Consider the following 12,799-nt stretch of genomic DNA (forward strand, 5'->3'; position numbering starts at 1 on the left):
ACATACATTGGCTTGATACATCGAGGAAAAGTTGCTCAAGTTGCGGATGTAATGCATGAACTAAGGAATGCCCATTAATAACCACCGCGAATCCTGTTGCTTGTTCCATCTCATGCTCATCTTGTTCATCTCTGCTAGGATTGTATTCAGTATCGCTGCTATATATAAAAAATATAAAGTTTAAATGAAACAAGATGACTTTGGAATAAAATATGATTTACATTAACAGTGCTTTCTTAGAATCAAGTTTCATTTTTTCCCGAAGTTATCAGACTTTTAAACTCAACCAATGGTAAAATATAATATACAATTACTTGCTGAGAAAAAAAAAGAAAAAAAAAGGAAGAAATTTAATTTGTTCCATTGAATATAAAAATGATGCGTATTAATCATAAACAATACACACAGTGCACTGTATCATGAACTACTGAAATAATAACGTGACATAAGCAACATACTTTCGGTGTTGTTGTTGTTATTATTATCATTATTACTAAGATTAATTTTAAGCATACAGAAAGAGAAGGAGTGAGTTTCAAGCACATGATAATTATCATTATTCGTTTCGACTAATTAATGTTAATACATAATTATAGGATATTGAGAAGTACAAAACAAAAATTGGAGTATTTGAGAAAAAAACTGATACCTAACTCTACTATAATCAAATGTCTACATCATAAATAGAATAATCGACAAGCACGAGATAAATAGATTCTCAATATTTTTCTATAATAAAAAGAGAGCTTGAGAAAGAAAGTAATTGATAGTATACAGAACCTTAACATCTGTATATATATGAATATCTTAAAATTTGCATGCAAATATATAATTTAACTGTATAATTGAAACTTAAATCAATTTAAATATAATAAAATTTATATTGTTGCATATATGATAAATTGAATTGACATGTATTGGTGCAGTTTAACTTATCAATACTTTTGGAATATCATATTGCATGCTAAAGAATATTTAAACTAATTGGTACTTATTAATAGTAATATTATTGAGAATGCATAATTCGTGATCAATGATTTTTTATATCGAATCTTATTATTTGAACTTAATATTGAAGACAGAAAATCTAGATCTGAAATATTTATAAATTCTTAGGCATAACCAGACGAAGAAAGCATTACACAGAACATGATGCCACATTCAATATGAAAGAGAAACTTTTAAAATAAATGCGTTAATTAGTCAGATTGAGATATGGAAAAGGTTAATGATTGGTACTCCGTCTCTTTCATGTGCCTGACCTTTCCTTGTCCCACCTGAATGTGACAACGGAGAGAGTTGGCCGATTTTGATGACCAGAAGTTGTTTTGATAGTTTCCAAGTATCGCGATAACTGATTTTCAACACCGTCATAAGTAGTGGAATCTACTATAAAAACATCTGTAAGATCATCTGTCAGCAACTGGCAGGAATAGCCAATATTGATAGCTGTTTCTGTATAAAAATATAAAACAACGTAAATATTTATTTATGGTGTGTACAGCTTTAAGATAATGATTTTAAGACAATACCTTGTTTGTCACCAGTTAATACCCAGATTTTAATACCAGCCAGAGCTAAATTAGCAATAGTTTGAGGTACACCATCTTGCAACTTATCTTCAATGGCAGTAGCGCCTAATAATGTCATATCCTTTTCTATTTCTTCATAAATCGCATCCAATTTATCATCCCTATTTTCTTGACTCATGGCAGCTTCTTGATGACGTTGCTTCCAATCATTGAAAAATTGTTCATCTAGATCTCTGACCGAAAGGCACAATGTTCTTAAGCCCTCACCCGCAAATTTATTAAGATGTTCCAATGTTTTTGACGTGATATCCTCACTGCCTTTTTTTAATCGTTCATAAATAACATTATCCGCTCCTTTGCAATATAGCCTAAGATGTCCGTCCTTCCTCAAAATTACAGACATTCTTTTCCTAACATTATTAAAGTCCAAAATGCAAAGTAGCTCGTATATTTCACGTTTTCCCATAACTTCAATTGTTATACTATTTGGAGATCTCTCTTTGAATACAAAACCAAAGTTTCTAGCGGCAGATACAAGGGCAGCCTCATCCGGTGACTGTGCTTGATATTCTAGCTTGCCGTTTTTTTCTTCCGGCATAACAGTATGACAAAGTGCCAACAATCGAAAGAAACTATGAACATCTTCGTTATTCCCTCTTACAGCATCGAGTAATGCAGAGTCATAGAACTTGAATTCCGGTTCATAATCCTTGTTGAAGGAGAAATCCAATGCTGGGAATGTCTGTAAACGTACATTAAATTACAATTAGAAACGATTTTTTGTGCGCTACAATGTGTTAGTATGACACACAAAAGATAGTAAGTATGTGGAAACGGAAATGTTAGAAATTAAAATAAATACCTTGCCTCCATATAAATAGATTCAGTCAAGTCGGCAGACACATACGAGATATTATAATTTTATAATTCCTTTAAAGCATTGTGAAAATTAGTGTCCAACATTTACACAGTTTAAGAGCAATTGAATTTACTTGTAAAGAAAAGTAGGGTACTATGCATGCATCTAATGTATTAGAAAATATAGACAACAATTGAAAAGCAACAGTTAGTAATTGCTACATACTTGCAAAGCCAAAACATTTGTTAAATTTTGTACATTTAGTAATTCTTTTACAAGATATCTAGCTATCATAGCATACAGATAGGATAACAACGGAAAAAAATAAGCTGAATAATGCATAAAATTTTTTCCGATTGCGGAAGAGATGTGTTAATTATTGTCATGCGTACAGAAAGTTTATGTGGAACCATCGGACTGCCAATTGGGCCTGGCTCTCCAATTATATTGGATATCCTATCCACCTGTTCCAGTAGACGTACGTTTGGACCACTTATAGGTGTATAAACTTGAACAAATTCTTGTCCATTTTTCCATCGCATCGTAGGTGTTCGGGCAGCTTTGTTCGTCTACATGCAGCACACACATGCTAAGTGATGTACATGAAAACTTATGCAAAATATGGCCAAACTGTGAAATGATTCTATTGTTTGCATTTTGTTACCAAGAAGAAATTACAGAGCTAACAACTTTTATTTGATATTTACTCACTTAACATAGTTATACCATTAAATGAAATAAATAAAAATTTTCATTTTAATGAAATCTCAGACACCATGTCAATACATTATATCTTCACCTCATAAACAATTGCATTCTTTCTTGATAACAAATATGAAATGAATGAAACCGATGTGTGGATATATCAATGCTAGATGATTAAGTTTATTCAATATAATAATTTGTGATTTGAAAATACAACAAAAAGTCTGTAATTAAGCAAGTATCTTTTTTAAGAAACAAACTTGCCATTCCAAATCAATAAATTATCTATATTTCTTGATATAAGACATGTACATAACAGAGAAACTCAAACAACACTGAAGTATTGAAAAATATAAATCACAGTGAGTCTCATTGCAACGATAACAAAAATATTGAACTTAAAAGTAAAACGTTACATTTTTACAAAATCATTAAAGCTAGTGAAAAAGACGACCGATTTCTTTATACAACAAGCTAGTAATAACGTACCCCATCATCCGCATCGAGTCTGATTATGGATAAAGAGATAAACAGACTCACCTCACTTACATCGACGACTTCCCCGGTAACATCGTCGATAATGTCCCCATAACATTTTCCTGCCACAGAACACTTGTTAAAAGTCATGATATTCTGTGTTAATGTTCCGGTTTTATCGGAAAATATATATTCTATTTGTCCCAATTCCTCGTTTAATGTAGTAGTCCTTGCTTTAGCGTGTGTGTTCGTAGGTGCATAGTACATCTCTTCATCCCAGTTGATCAAAAACGACTGAACGAATCTGATAACTTCGACACTCACGTATAAACTGATTGGCACCACTGTGTTCAATACGATAGCATAAGAAAAGAACACAAGCAGAGCGATCACTGTGGCACCTGCCATAGGCTCGCTAGGCACCAACGAGTCCCAGGGTAGATACACTTGAAAATAACGGCCTACAAGACTTTCCCAAATACCACAGCCGATCATACAGAACAAACACATAGAAAGTAAAAAGAACACTATCCCGATGATGAGAAGATTCAGCAGCCTATCTATAGAAGTCCTCTTAAATTTGGTCTTCCCTGAGTTTTGCATTAATTTGGTATCCTTGCCTGCAAAGATGACCACGCCATAGCACCATTGCGTGTTTCGGAGTACGCAACCTCGTAATATAATTTTGTCGTTGTCCAATGGGTATCTGTAATGTATTACACATAAAACAGTTTTAACATATGTGTCTTTATATCGTGGTAAATATAATAGAAATAACGGGAACGATTACTTACTTTCGTCCTTTCCACGTAAGAGTACCATCAAATTTATTCAACAAATTATTAGGAGTTTCGCAAACGATTTCTCCGTCAAATTGACCAATCAATTCATGACTATCCATCATTTCGGCAGTTTCAGGTAAACACTGTCGACACTTCAAATTCGTCTCCCTAAAATGACCAAATGTATTAGCATTTCCCCATCCTTATTCTTCCTTGTCTCTAAGCAAAAATACTGTATCACGATTTCAATAAAAAGATACTAACCCATCTAATTCTGCGGTTTCGATATAACAAAGACCATTTGGCTCACTGGTAGATAAAAGAAGCACGTCGGCTGCGACAAATTGATCGTTTTCCATTCTAATTACATCGCCTACTTGCACTTGCGACCATTTCTCTTCACGAAGACTAGTACCTCGCAACGTTTGAGATTTTCGATTGTTCACTTGCGAGTCACTGCTGTGCCGTTGCTAAAGAAACGAAATGCGTTTAATTACGTTTTCTCATTAGGTTCCATACACTTCATTTTCATAGTATCAAATTTTTGTAATCGTACGAAGATACTGCTAAATGATACAAAATTTAATACACTTAAATCTAATTAATTAATAGCTAACTGCTGCTATAGCAAATACAATAGAGTGTAAATATTTTTTCTAGCCACTGTATGATCTTAACTCTACTGTTCTTCTCGCTGTTTCTTCACGTTTGTATCTCTTGAGGTATCTTATGTAGAAAAAAAACATGGAATACACAAAGATTATCTATTAAAATATAACATCAATTTTGTATTATATAGACTCAAGGAGAGCAGCAGTATTAGAAATATACTTTCTTTATTGGTTACCTAGAAAAATAATTTCGCAGTTTTGATCGACTTACAAAATCGTCGTAGGCATCTTTGACGGCAGTGAGCATGAGCACCCCTATAAGGGGTATGGCTGTGGTGATGGGGGTCAAGGAGGAGATAGCGGGGATCATCTGAAGCACCAGCAGGCATAGGAAGTAAAAGTTAGCGAGCCGCTGAAATTGCTCGAACAAATTTAACGGTAGGAACGTCAGAACCGAATACTTGGACGTCTTGATGTAGTTGTTCTGCAAGAAAGACGAAAAAGAAAAACAAAAATGAAACGAGTCTCGTCATTATCGGTACTGTTTTCTCGAGCTTCGATTATTGCATGGAAAAAAGGAATTACGGGACCGTATTTCGATCTTACCGCATAATTAAACTGTGAGTTGAACTCGCGATTATTGGCGCGAATTCTCCTCTCCGTTTCTGAAAAAGAAAAAGAAACAGACATGATATTGGATTGCGATAATTATAAGATCATCAAATTATACGTAGTTGTTCGCACAAAGAAAATCAATGATTCTCATTTTAAACGGTATGTGAACGGTCTGTGAAGTTTCCTTTTGCATTACGATAATGATCTCAATTTTAACTATGGTGTATAGTTATTAAAAAAAAAAAAAAAAATAAGTGTTTAGCAAAATAGGAATTGGATATACACCCGAAATTAAAATTAAATATACACACCGTTGAATCGATTAAAGTGAACTCATTCGTCGCATAATACATATACGAGAGGTGGCCAAGAGCACCAGGTATTGCGGATTGCATTTTGGAAACAGAATGAATTACAAGATTACGTAGAAATCACCAAGTTGAGTAATGCGCTATAGTTTTTCCCTGACATTCGTACATTATTGTAACAGTTCTATCCAAATGTGCGCTAAAATGTATAAATGCCGTTTTTTCGTTTCGTTACCCACGCGGTCTGATTATTAATTTTACTGCAAACTCTTAGCAGGAAATATTGAACGCCAAATATCCAATATTATTTCTAATTAAACGTTAATCTTTTTTAAGTGTTATGAGATGTTTCATGTAAAATACTAATTTCTATTTCAAATTATATATAGAGAATCTTGTATATTTAAAAGAAAGCTATAAAGAACTTTTGGAGGCAAATCGTATTGTGTCATTTTTAGAAAATAGTTTCGTCATCATAAACACTATATCTAAATCATTATATATATATATGTCCTGTTCTGTCTTTTATGGAGGTTGAAATGACCTTGTTCCAATAATAGAATAATAAATATTCGATAGTACTGTTAACATTTAAACAATTTTTATAATTCAGATTTTCTATAGTAATTTAATTATAATGTTGGCAAAAACTCAATAATATGAGTTGAGTGAAATGTAAAAAAGGAAATGTAATAATGCAGAAATTGTACGTTTGCAACTTTCTTACATTTCTCTATTAACGAATAAGATATACCCGGAATGTATTTATTATTCTACTCGACGTTTTGCTGCAGTCACAATAATAACCTCGTTCTACCAATTACGCAATACGGGCATTTGATCCACAAAAAGGTAAAGATCTTAGTCCTCCGCTACTTGTATTTTGAATATTCCTAATAAGAATAAGCTAGTATATTACAGCTAGAAAATGCTATATAAAAAGATTGTGGAGAAAGTATAGAGTGCTAATTTTTCATACGAAATTTTATTTCTCAAGAAAAAATTGCAATTCAGTATGCAAATCGCAAGTATTGCAAATTTATCGGGTATCATTATAAAAGCGTAATACATGGAACGTGATTATGTCGAGAAAAGAAAGAAATTATTTTCGATAATTTTGATATTAATAAACAGAAGAAGAGTGTCGAAGAAGAGCAATTTTATCTTATTGTTTAATTTTATTATTGTTTAATATCGTAAACACGAACGGCGATATAAGTAGTGCAGAGCGATGTCCATTAGACCGAGGTATCGGTGAGGTCACGCTTAAGTGCACGCGTACTTGAATGAATCTTCAGCATCGATTTGCTCGAAAACAGAATTTCGTATAGCAGAAAGCCGTTCTACATTTCGCATTTATTTTTTCAATTTGCATGGTTGAGTTCCATGATATTTGGGATGAGGCAATAAATATTGTCATGTAAACCTTCAATAATAAAAATGATTTAAAAAAAAGAGAAGCACAATTTGAAAGGAGCTATTACATCATCAAGATCGTAAAGATTCCTTCATTCGAAAGCTTTTTTTTTTTTTTTTTTTTTCAAAATTTTCGTAATTTTGCACATACTTGAGGTAATAATTCTCATCTTTTCATCTATACATTTTCCGAATTTCTCGATAAGAAGTGTCATAAGATACTTCGAAATTATTTTCCAAAAAGACACATTGGAATGAAAGAAGCATAACACACCGATCGATAGCAAAACTATCAAAAATTCAAGTTCGAAATTGGATCGTCAAAAGAATTCAAAGACATTTCTCGGTTCTCGGGAGACCAGCTCGTATAAACAATCTTTATCGTGGAATTTAGTGGAATGCTGTTCACAGGTGGCGCCTCTTACGCAGCTCTTTCCCTTCACAAGTCGTAGCTATAGGAGAAAGGAAGCTCAGAAAGGGAACAGCGAATCTAATACCGTTTCCTTAGTTTCTCATCTCAACCTTAAAACAATCTTAATTCATAATCAAGTAACAAGGCCATTTCATTCTTGAATAAAACTTCGAAAACGCTGATTCAATCAATTATAGCCCGGACACGTTCGTATTAAAGAAAACTGTTGGCAAAGTTACATAATGAAAATTCGTGAGTAATTAACTCACCGCTGGAAAAAAAGGAAGTGCTACGTCCTATGCACTCGGTCGCGGGCGGTGAATTTGGCGGTGCGGAGGGTGAAGAAGACGCAGCGGTAGACGAACGGTACCTAGTGCCTTTCCAGATCACCAGCTTGCCTAGCACGGTGAGCAAAGATTCCCTTAGGGTGTTATGCCTGCTCGTGCCACCTAAGCTGCTGGATGAGTCTCTTTTCGAACATTCGCCAACCGCTTCGACTTCGTCGGAAGACGACGGCAGATTCACCACCGAATGCACTTGGCTGTCGGTAGATTCCAGCTGCAATTGTTGCAGCTGCAGTTTTTTCCTTGTTTTTCGACGTTTCTTCTTTTTTCGTCGGGTACCAGAATTCTCGTCATCGTTGCACATTGACGCGGCAGTCGTCGATCCTTTCCGGCTATCTTCCGCGTCCGATTTTGTCGCAGTGCACGCTACCGAGACTTTGTCCGCCTCGTCGCAGTCCTTCACCTTGGTTATCACACGACAACATTGCGTTACAGGCTTCGCGATGGAAACGGGTAACGATTGGTCGAGGACACGCCGTTTAACACGACCAACGTACCTTCCTCGTGGCTCCCTGTGTGCTCATTTCAGATTTTCCCACTTCTTTCTTTATTTTCAATTTTTTTCATTTTTTTTTTTTAAATTTTGTTCTCCCTTTTTTTACGGTTCTATCTAATTCAAAAATTTACATGTAAGTTTAGTGTACATTCTTTGATCATCCTTAACGGTTATATATTCAGATAACGTGCGAACATGTTTGATTCAGAAACCTAAATTTAGTAAAATCTTTCACCCTCTTAATGATTATATATACAGGTAATGTGATCGTGTTCGAACATTTGAATGTAAGTTTGATACGAAGTAGACTAGATATGTTTGCTATGAATGGATCTGTTTAATTTATCTTATTTTAAGAAGTATATTTTATGCTCCTATTGCTACTTCAGATCGGATGTTAACAAATAAACTATTCTAAAAACGGCGAAAAGCTGGCCTTAGCTTAAGCATTTATAGTTCATAAAAAAATCCTTAGCTTTAAGGAAAGAAAAATAACGCTATTAGACTACTTGAAAGATTTAATCTCTGATCTATAATTTTTTCATCGTTGTTAAATATCTCGTTTCAACTCTACTTTTCTAGATAAGTAAGCTTTCTCTAAAAAAAAATTTTCTGCTATAAAAAGAAGAAATATTATATGGAAAGAAAATACTCATTAAAATACCCGTGCATTTTAATTCATTTGGAAACTGAGTTGTCATATTCGATCAGTAAAACGGGAAAACGGTTGTGCAAGAACGCTGAAGGTATAATTATAGATCGTGAATATTCATCGTTCGGTCTTAAACCAGTTTATATCTTGGAGAGATTAGAAGAATCGCAATTCCCCACGTACCACTATAGCCTGTTCGAAAAGTTTTATTCTCCGATCCGAAAGAGTTGGGAATTGCTACGAAAGAGAATACGCACGATAGGGATTTAAATAGATTTAAACAAGAGTAATCGAACGGCATTCACGGTGAATCATTAATGGTCGTGATTTCTATTTTCCCTCGCTGTTTGCACAGCCCCAAGGAGAAAGGAAAACAAGCTAACGATGCACAGGTTACCGGGAAGATCTATTTCGTCGAAAGGAGAAAAGAGCCAGAATACTGAATGGAAAGAGAGTTCCCTAAACGCGTCTCTTTAAATTTGTTTTTTCGGCTCGGGACAAGCTAAAAGATCGACTTACATTCGCATTGTTGCATCGCGAATACTCCAACAACAATCGAACTAAACGCGCATTAAATTCTATAGTCATTCCTTGGGAAGATGAGATACAAAAGTTTATACATATGTATGATTGAAAAGACATGCATGTAAGAGATCGAAGGTTAAAATAGTTGATTAATTGAAAGAAATTAAAACTTTTGCTGAACTTTGAAGAATAGTGTGAAATAATCATGTTAGACTATTTAATCATAGAGTGATCGCGATGGCAAATCCCTTGCAATTACGCTTTCAATGATACGTTTCTAAATGTAACAGTGTTTGTAGAAATCGCTTGTATTTTTCGTGTGATAAGTACAAAAGTTGAAAAAAAAGAACAAATTTTTTTGCCTGTTAAATGATTTAAGAGCGAAGAAGTTCAAAGTTTTTATTTTACATATTATTCTGCAATTAAGTAGTGCAAAATAATACTCTTACTTAAATCTTCAAAATTCTGCCAAAACATTGACATTCTCTTGAGAAATGGATTTTCTAATGCGATTTCGTTATCGTACAATCGATCACAGAATGATGAACGCTTTATCAAGCAAAAATAATCTGCAAAGAGCATATGGATTCTACATGTAAGAAGTTATCGATTGGTTTCCATTTTCCGTGGTAGACGCCTCTGACCGGTCTCTATTATATATGCTTATAAGTACGTTATTGGTGGGAAAGGGTATAGAAAAATGATTAAATATCGTCGTCGATGCTCCAGAAAGCGTCGCATTTGAAAACTGTTAAAAGTGCAGGATAGTAGAATGACTTGGTCGCGTGCGAAAATGTGTCATGGACAGCGTATGATACAAGTCGACAGACTTTTCCGGCGTCTGCAATAAAGCCGCGATATGCAGATGACCGTAAAGTTGAGTGGCTATAACGGATCTTTATTGTGTTACGCAGATCCGTTCGAGTTACCGTGCTTAACGCCATTTATCGAGGATTATTACACTCCATTAGGATAAAGTATTTCATATATCCCTCATGTTTCTTAATTTCCTTAACTATGTTGCTTCGGTTATTTACAAGTCGACTGAACATTTTTTTAACGTTGTACGATATTTCAAGCGTGAAGAAAACATGAAAAACTTATTGTTGGAATACACGATTTGCGGCCACAATTTTATGTTGAATATCTTCTTAAAACACTATAAACCTTTTGTCTTTGCTAAAATTATTATTGCGAAAGTAAGATTGGAAGCAAGATGGAAATACAAAAGTTCAAGAATCACAGCTTGGTTAACACCATTAAGGTCTAATTCTTTGTTTCCAGTCAATTTATATGATTGAGTTTTGTTCTCTGACATCATAATTATGAAAGGGATTTCCAAGAATTTGCTCCATTCTTTCATTCATTTTTTTCCCTTAGATTTTACGTTTCGCGCTGTAAATATTGTAATTTGTAATGAATACTATAAATACCGCGAGCAGAAACTTTTTAAGGACTCGAAGAAAATTTATGATAATATTAATTAAGATTCAAGTCCGTCTGTATGTAATTAAGACTTATTACTTTGATGATAATTAATGATAAGATTAAAGATCAACCGGGATCGTTTACCAAGTCTCTCATAAATTCAGAGAACAGTTCTCGTTTGAAGATGTTACCATTTTCTTTATTATTAAAGTGTATAGTTATATGGAATTTATATCGTTCTAAATTGCATATCAAAAAAATTGCTAGTCACGTCTGTTTAACTCAGCAAATATGTACATCTATTGGAATAATAATATTTTCACTTTAATTTGTAAAATCATATAAATGATGGAATTATGTAAATGTTACGTAAATGAATTATTCTTTAATTGTTTTCAACGGTACAAAACTCCATATCATTATTTTTTGTTATTTTCATTGATACAGATGCATGTACATAAATCGAGTATAAAATCCTTGATGAGATATAGAAACGAATGTTAATTTCTTATAAAAGCCATTATAATTTTCGCAACAAATTGAACGTCGATTAAGAATTATGACAAATATCTTGATCGATTTATATCACCAATCTATGATATTGATAAAAAAAATAGATTGTGTGAAGTTTGCTTGACCATTCTGAAGAAATTCTCCACAAACTGGCTCATAAATACCTCACCACTTCTTTATTCTTGCAAGTTGGTTAAATGCTACACGTAACATTCATATTACGTACAACAAGATTAGACTTGCGTGGAAAATCGGTAAGAAATAGTGGAAAAACCGTACAAAGAATTTATTTCAACATTTTTCCATTGAAGGAGGATTCGAACTGGGGACCTCCGCTTTACTGAAACTGGCATCTTACCGATTGACCTAATGCTCACCTTACTCTCTACTTCTTTTCATACTTCATATAACATATATATATATATATGTAGAAAAAATTACATTTTATCTAAATTACTATTTTCTATTATCTTTTATTTTCACGATATAATGATTTTATAATTGGTTTATAATTGATTTGATTTGATAATGTAATTCCATTTTTTATTTTACCTATTCTTAAATTTTAAGGATAATTTAAAGAATGAATTCACGTAAGGATTCCACTGATGCAACAATTTGTACTTTCGTTAATCGGATTTCAACGATTACCTTGAACGTTGATCATTGCTTGGTTAGCGCGCATGGTCATGATGGCATATATGTATTTATTTAACTTATTATGACCGCGTGAAACAAATTTGACTATCGTATCGGTAATTATTTTCTCGTTTGTGTTTAGAGACTAGAAAATAAATTGTTCAATTACTACTGCATACGTAAGTTGTGTAATTTGCTACAAATATAACCTCCAATTATTTCTTGTGCTCATATCACAAAATATTATTTCAATATCTGTTACAATTCATTTCTTTAAAACATAATTTGCTTGATACTAAAATATTCGCATAACATATTCAGCGAAACTATTAAAAAAAAAATTACTACCGCATATAAAAGTGCGGTATTAATTTGGTTTAAAAATTACGATAAAATTTCTATAATGCAATTTCTGTAATATTTCCATAAATAATCATTTAATAAGAACCATTTAATGTTTTCACACTTAAACTTTTATAACTTAT

The 12,799-nt window shown here is 33.3% G+C and overlaps 1 protein-coding gene across 12 annotated transcripts in view; it reads right to left on the reverse strand.

The window, feature by feature from the left end:
• Nucleotides 1–12,799, reverse strand: part of ATP8B (ATPase phospholipid transporting 8B) — a 73,928-nt gene that overhangs the window by 7,187 nt on the left and 53,942 nt on the right. For 7 of the 12 annotated variants that reach the window (XM_033350357.2, XM_033350356.2, XM_033350358.2 and 4 more), the window contains 10 exons: nucleotides 7,987–8,464; nucleotides 5,573–5,631; nucleotides 5,238–5,450; nucleotides 4,620–4,825; nucleotides 4,368–4,523; nucleotides 3,637–4,279; nucleotides 2,784–2,960; nucleotides 1,533–2,274; nucleotides 1,263–1,455; nucleotides 7–158 (listed from right to left, as the gene is read on the reverse strand). In XM_033350357.2, coding sequence (XP_033206248.1) covers nucleotides 7–158; nucleotides 1,263–1,455; nucleotides 1,533–2,274; nucleotides 2,784–2,960; nucleotides 3,637–4,279; nucleotides 4,368–4,523; nucleotides 4,620–4,825; nucleotides 5,238–5,450; nucleotides 5,573–5,631; nucleotides 7,987–8,464 — 3,019 coding nt within the window. The remainder of the gene's footprint in view (nucleotides 1–6; nucleotides 159–1,262; nucleotides 1,456–1,532; nucleotides 2,275–2,783; nucleotides 2,961–3,636; nucleotides 4,280–4,367; nucleotides 4,524–4,619; nucleotides 4,826–5,237; nucleotides 5,451–5,572; nucleotides 5,632–7,986; nucleotides 8,465–12,799) is intronic. The other 5 variants (XM_033350363.2, XM_033350361.2, XM_033350362.2 and 2 more) reach the window with 5 other exon arrangements.

Source organism: Bombus vancouverensis, chromosome 2, assembly GCF_051014615.1.
Source record: "Bombus vancouverensis nearcticus chromosome 2, iyBomVanc1_principal, whole genome shotgun sequence".
In the NCBI taxonomy this organism is placed as follows: Eukaryota; Metazoa; Arthropoda; class Insecta; order Hymenoptera; family Apidae; genus Bombus; species Bombus vancouverensis.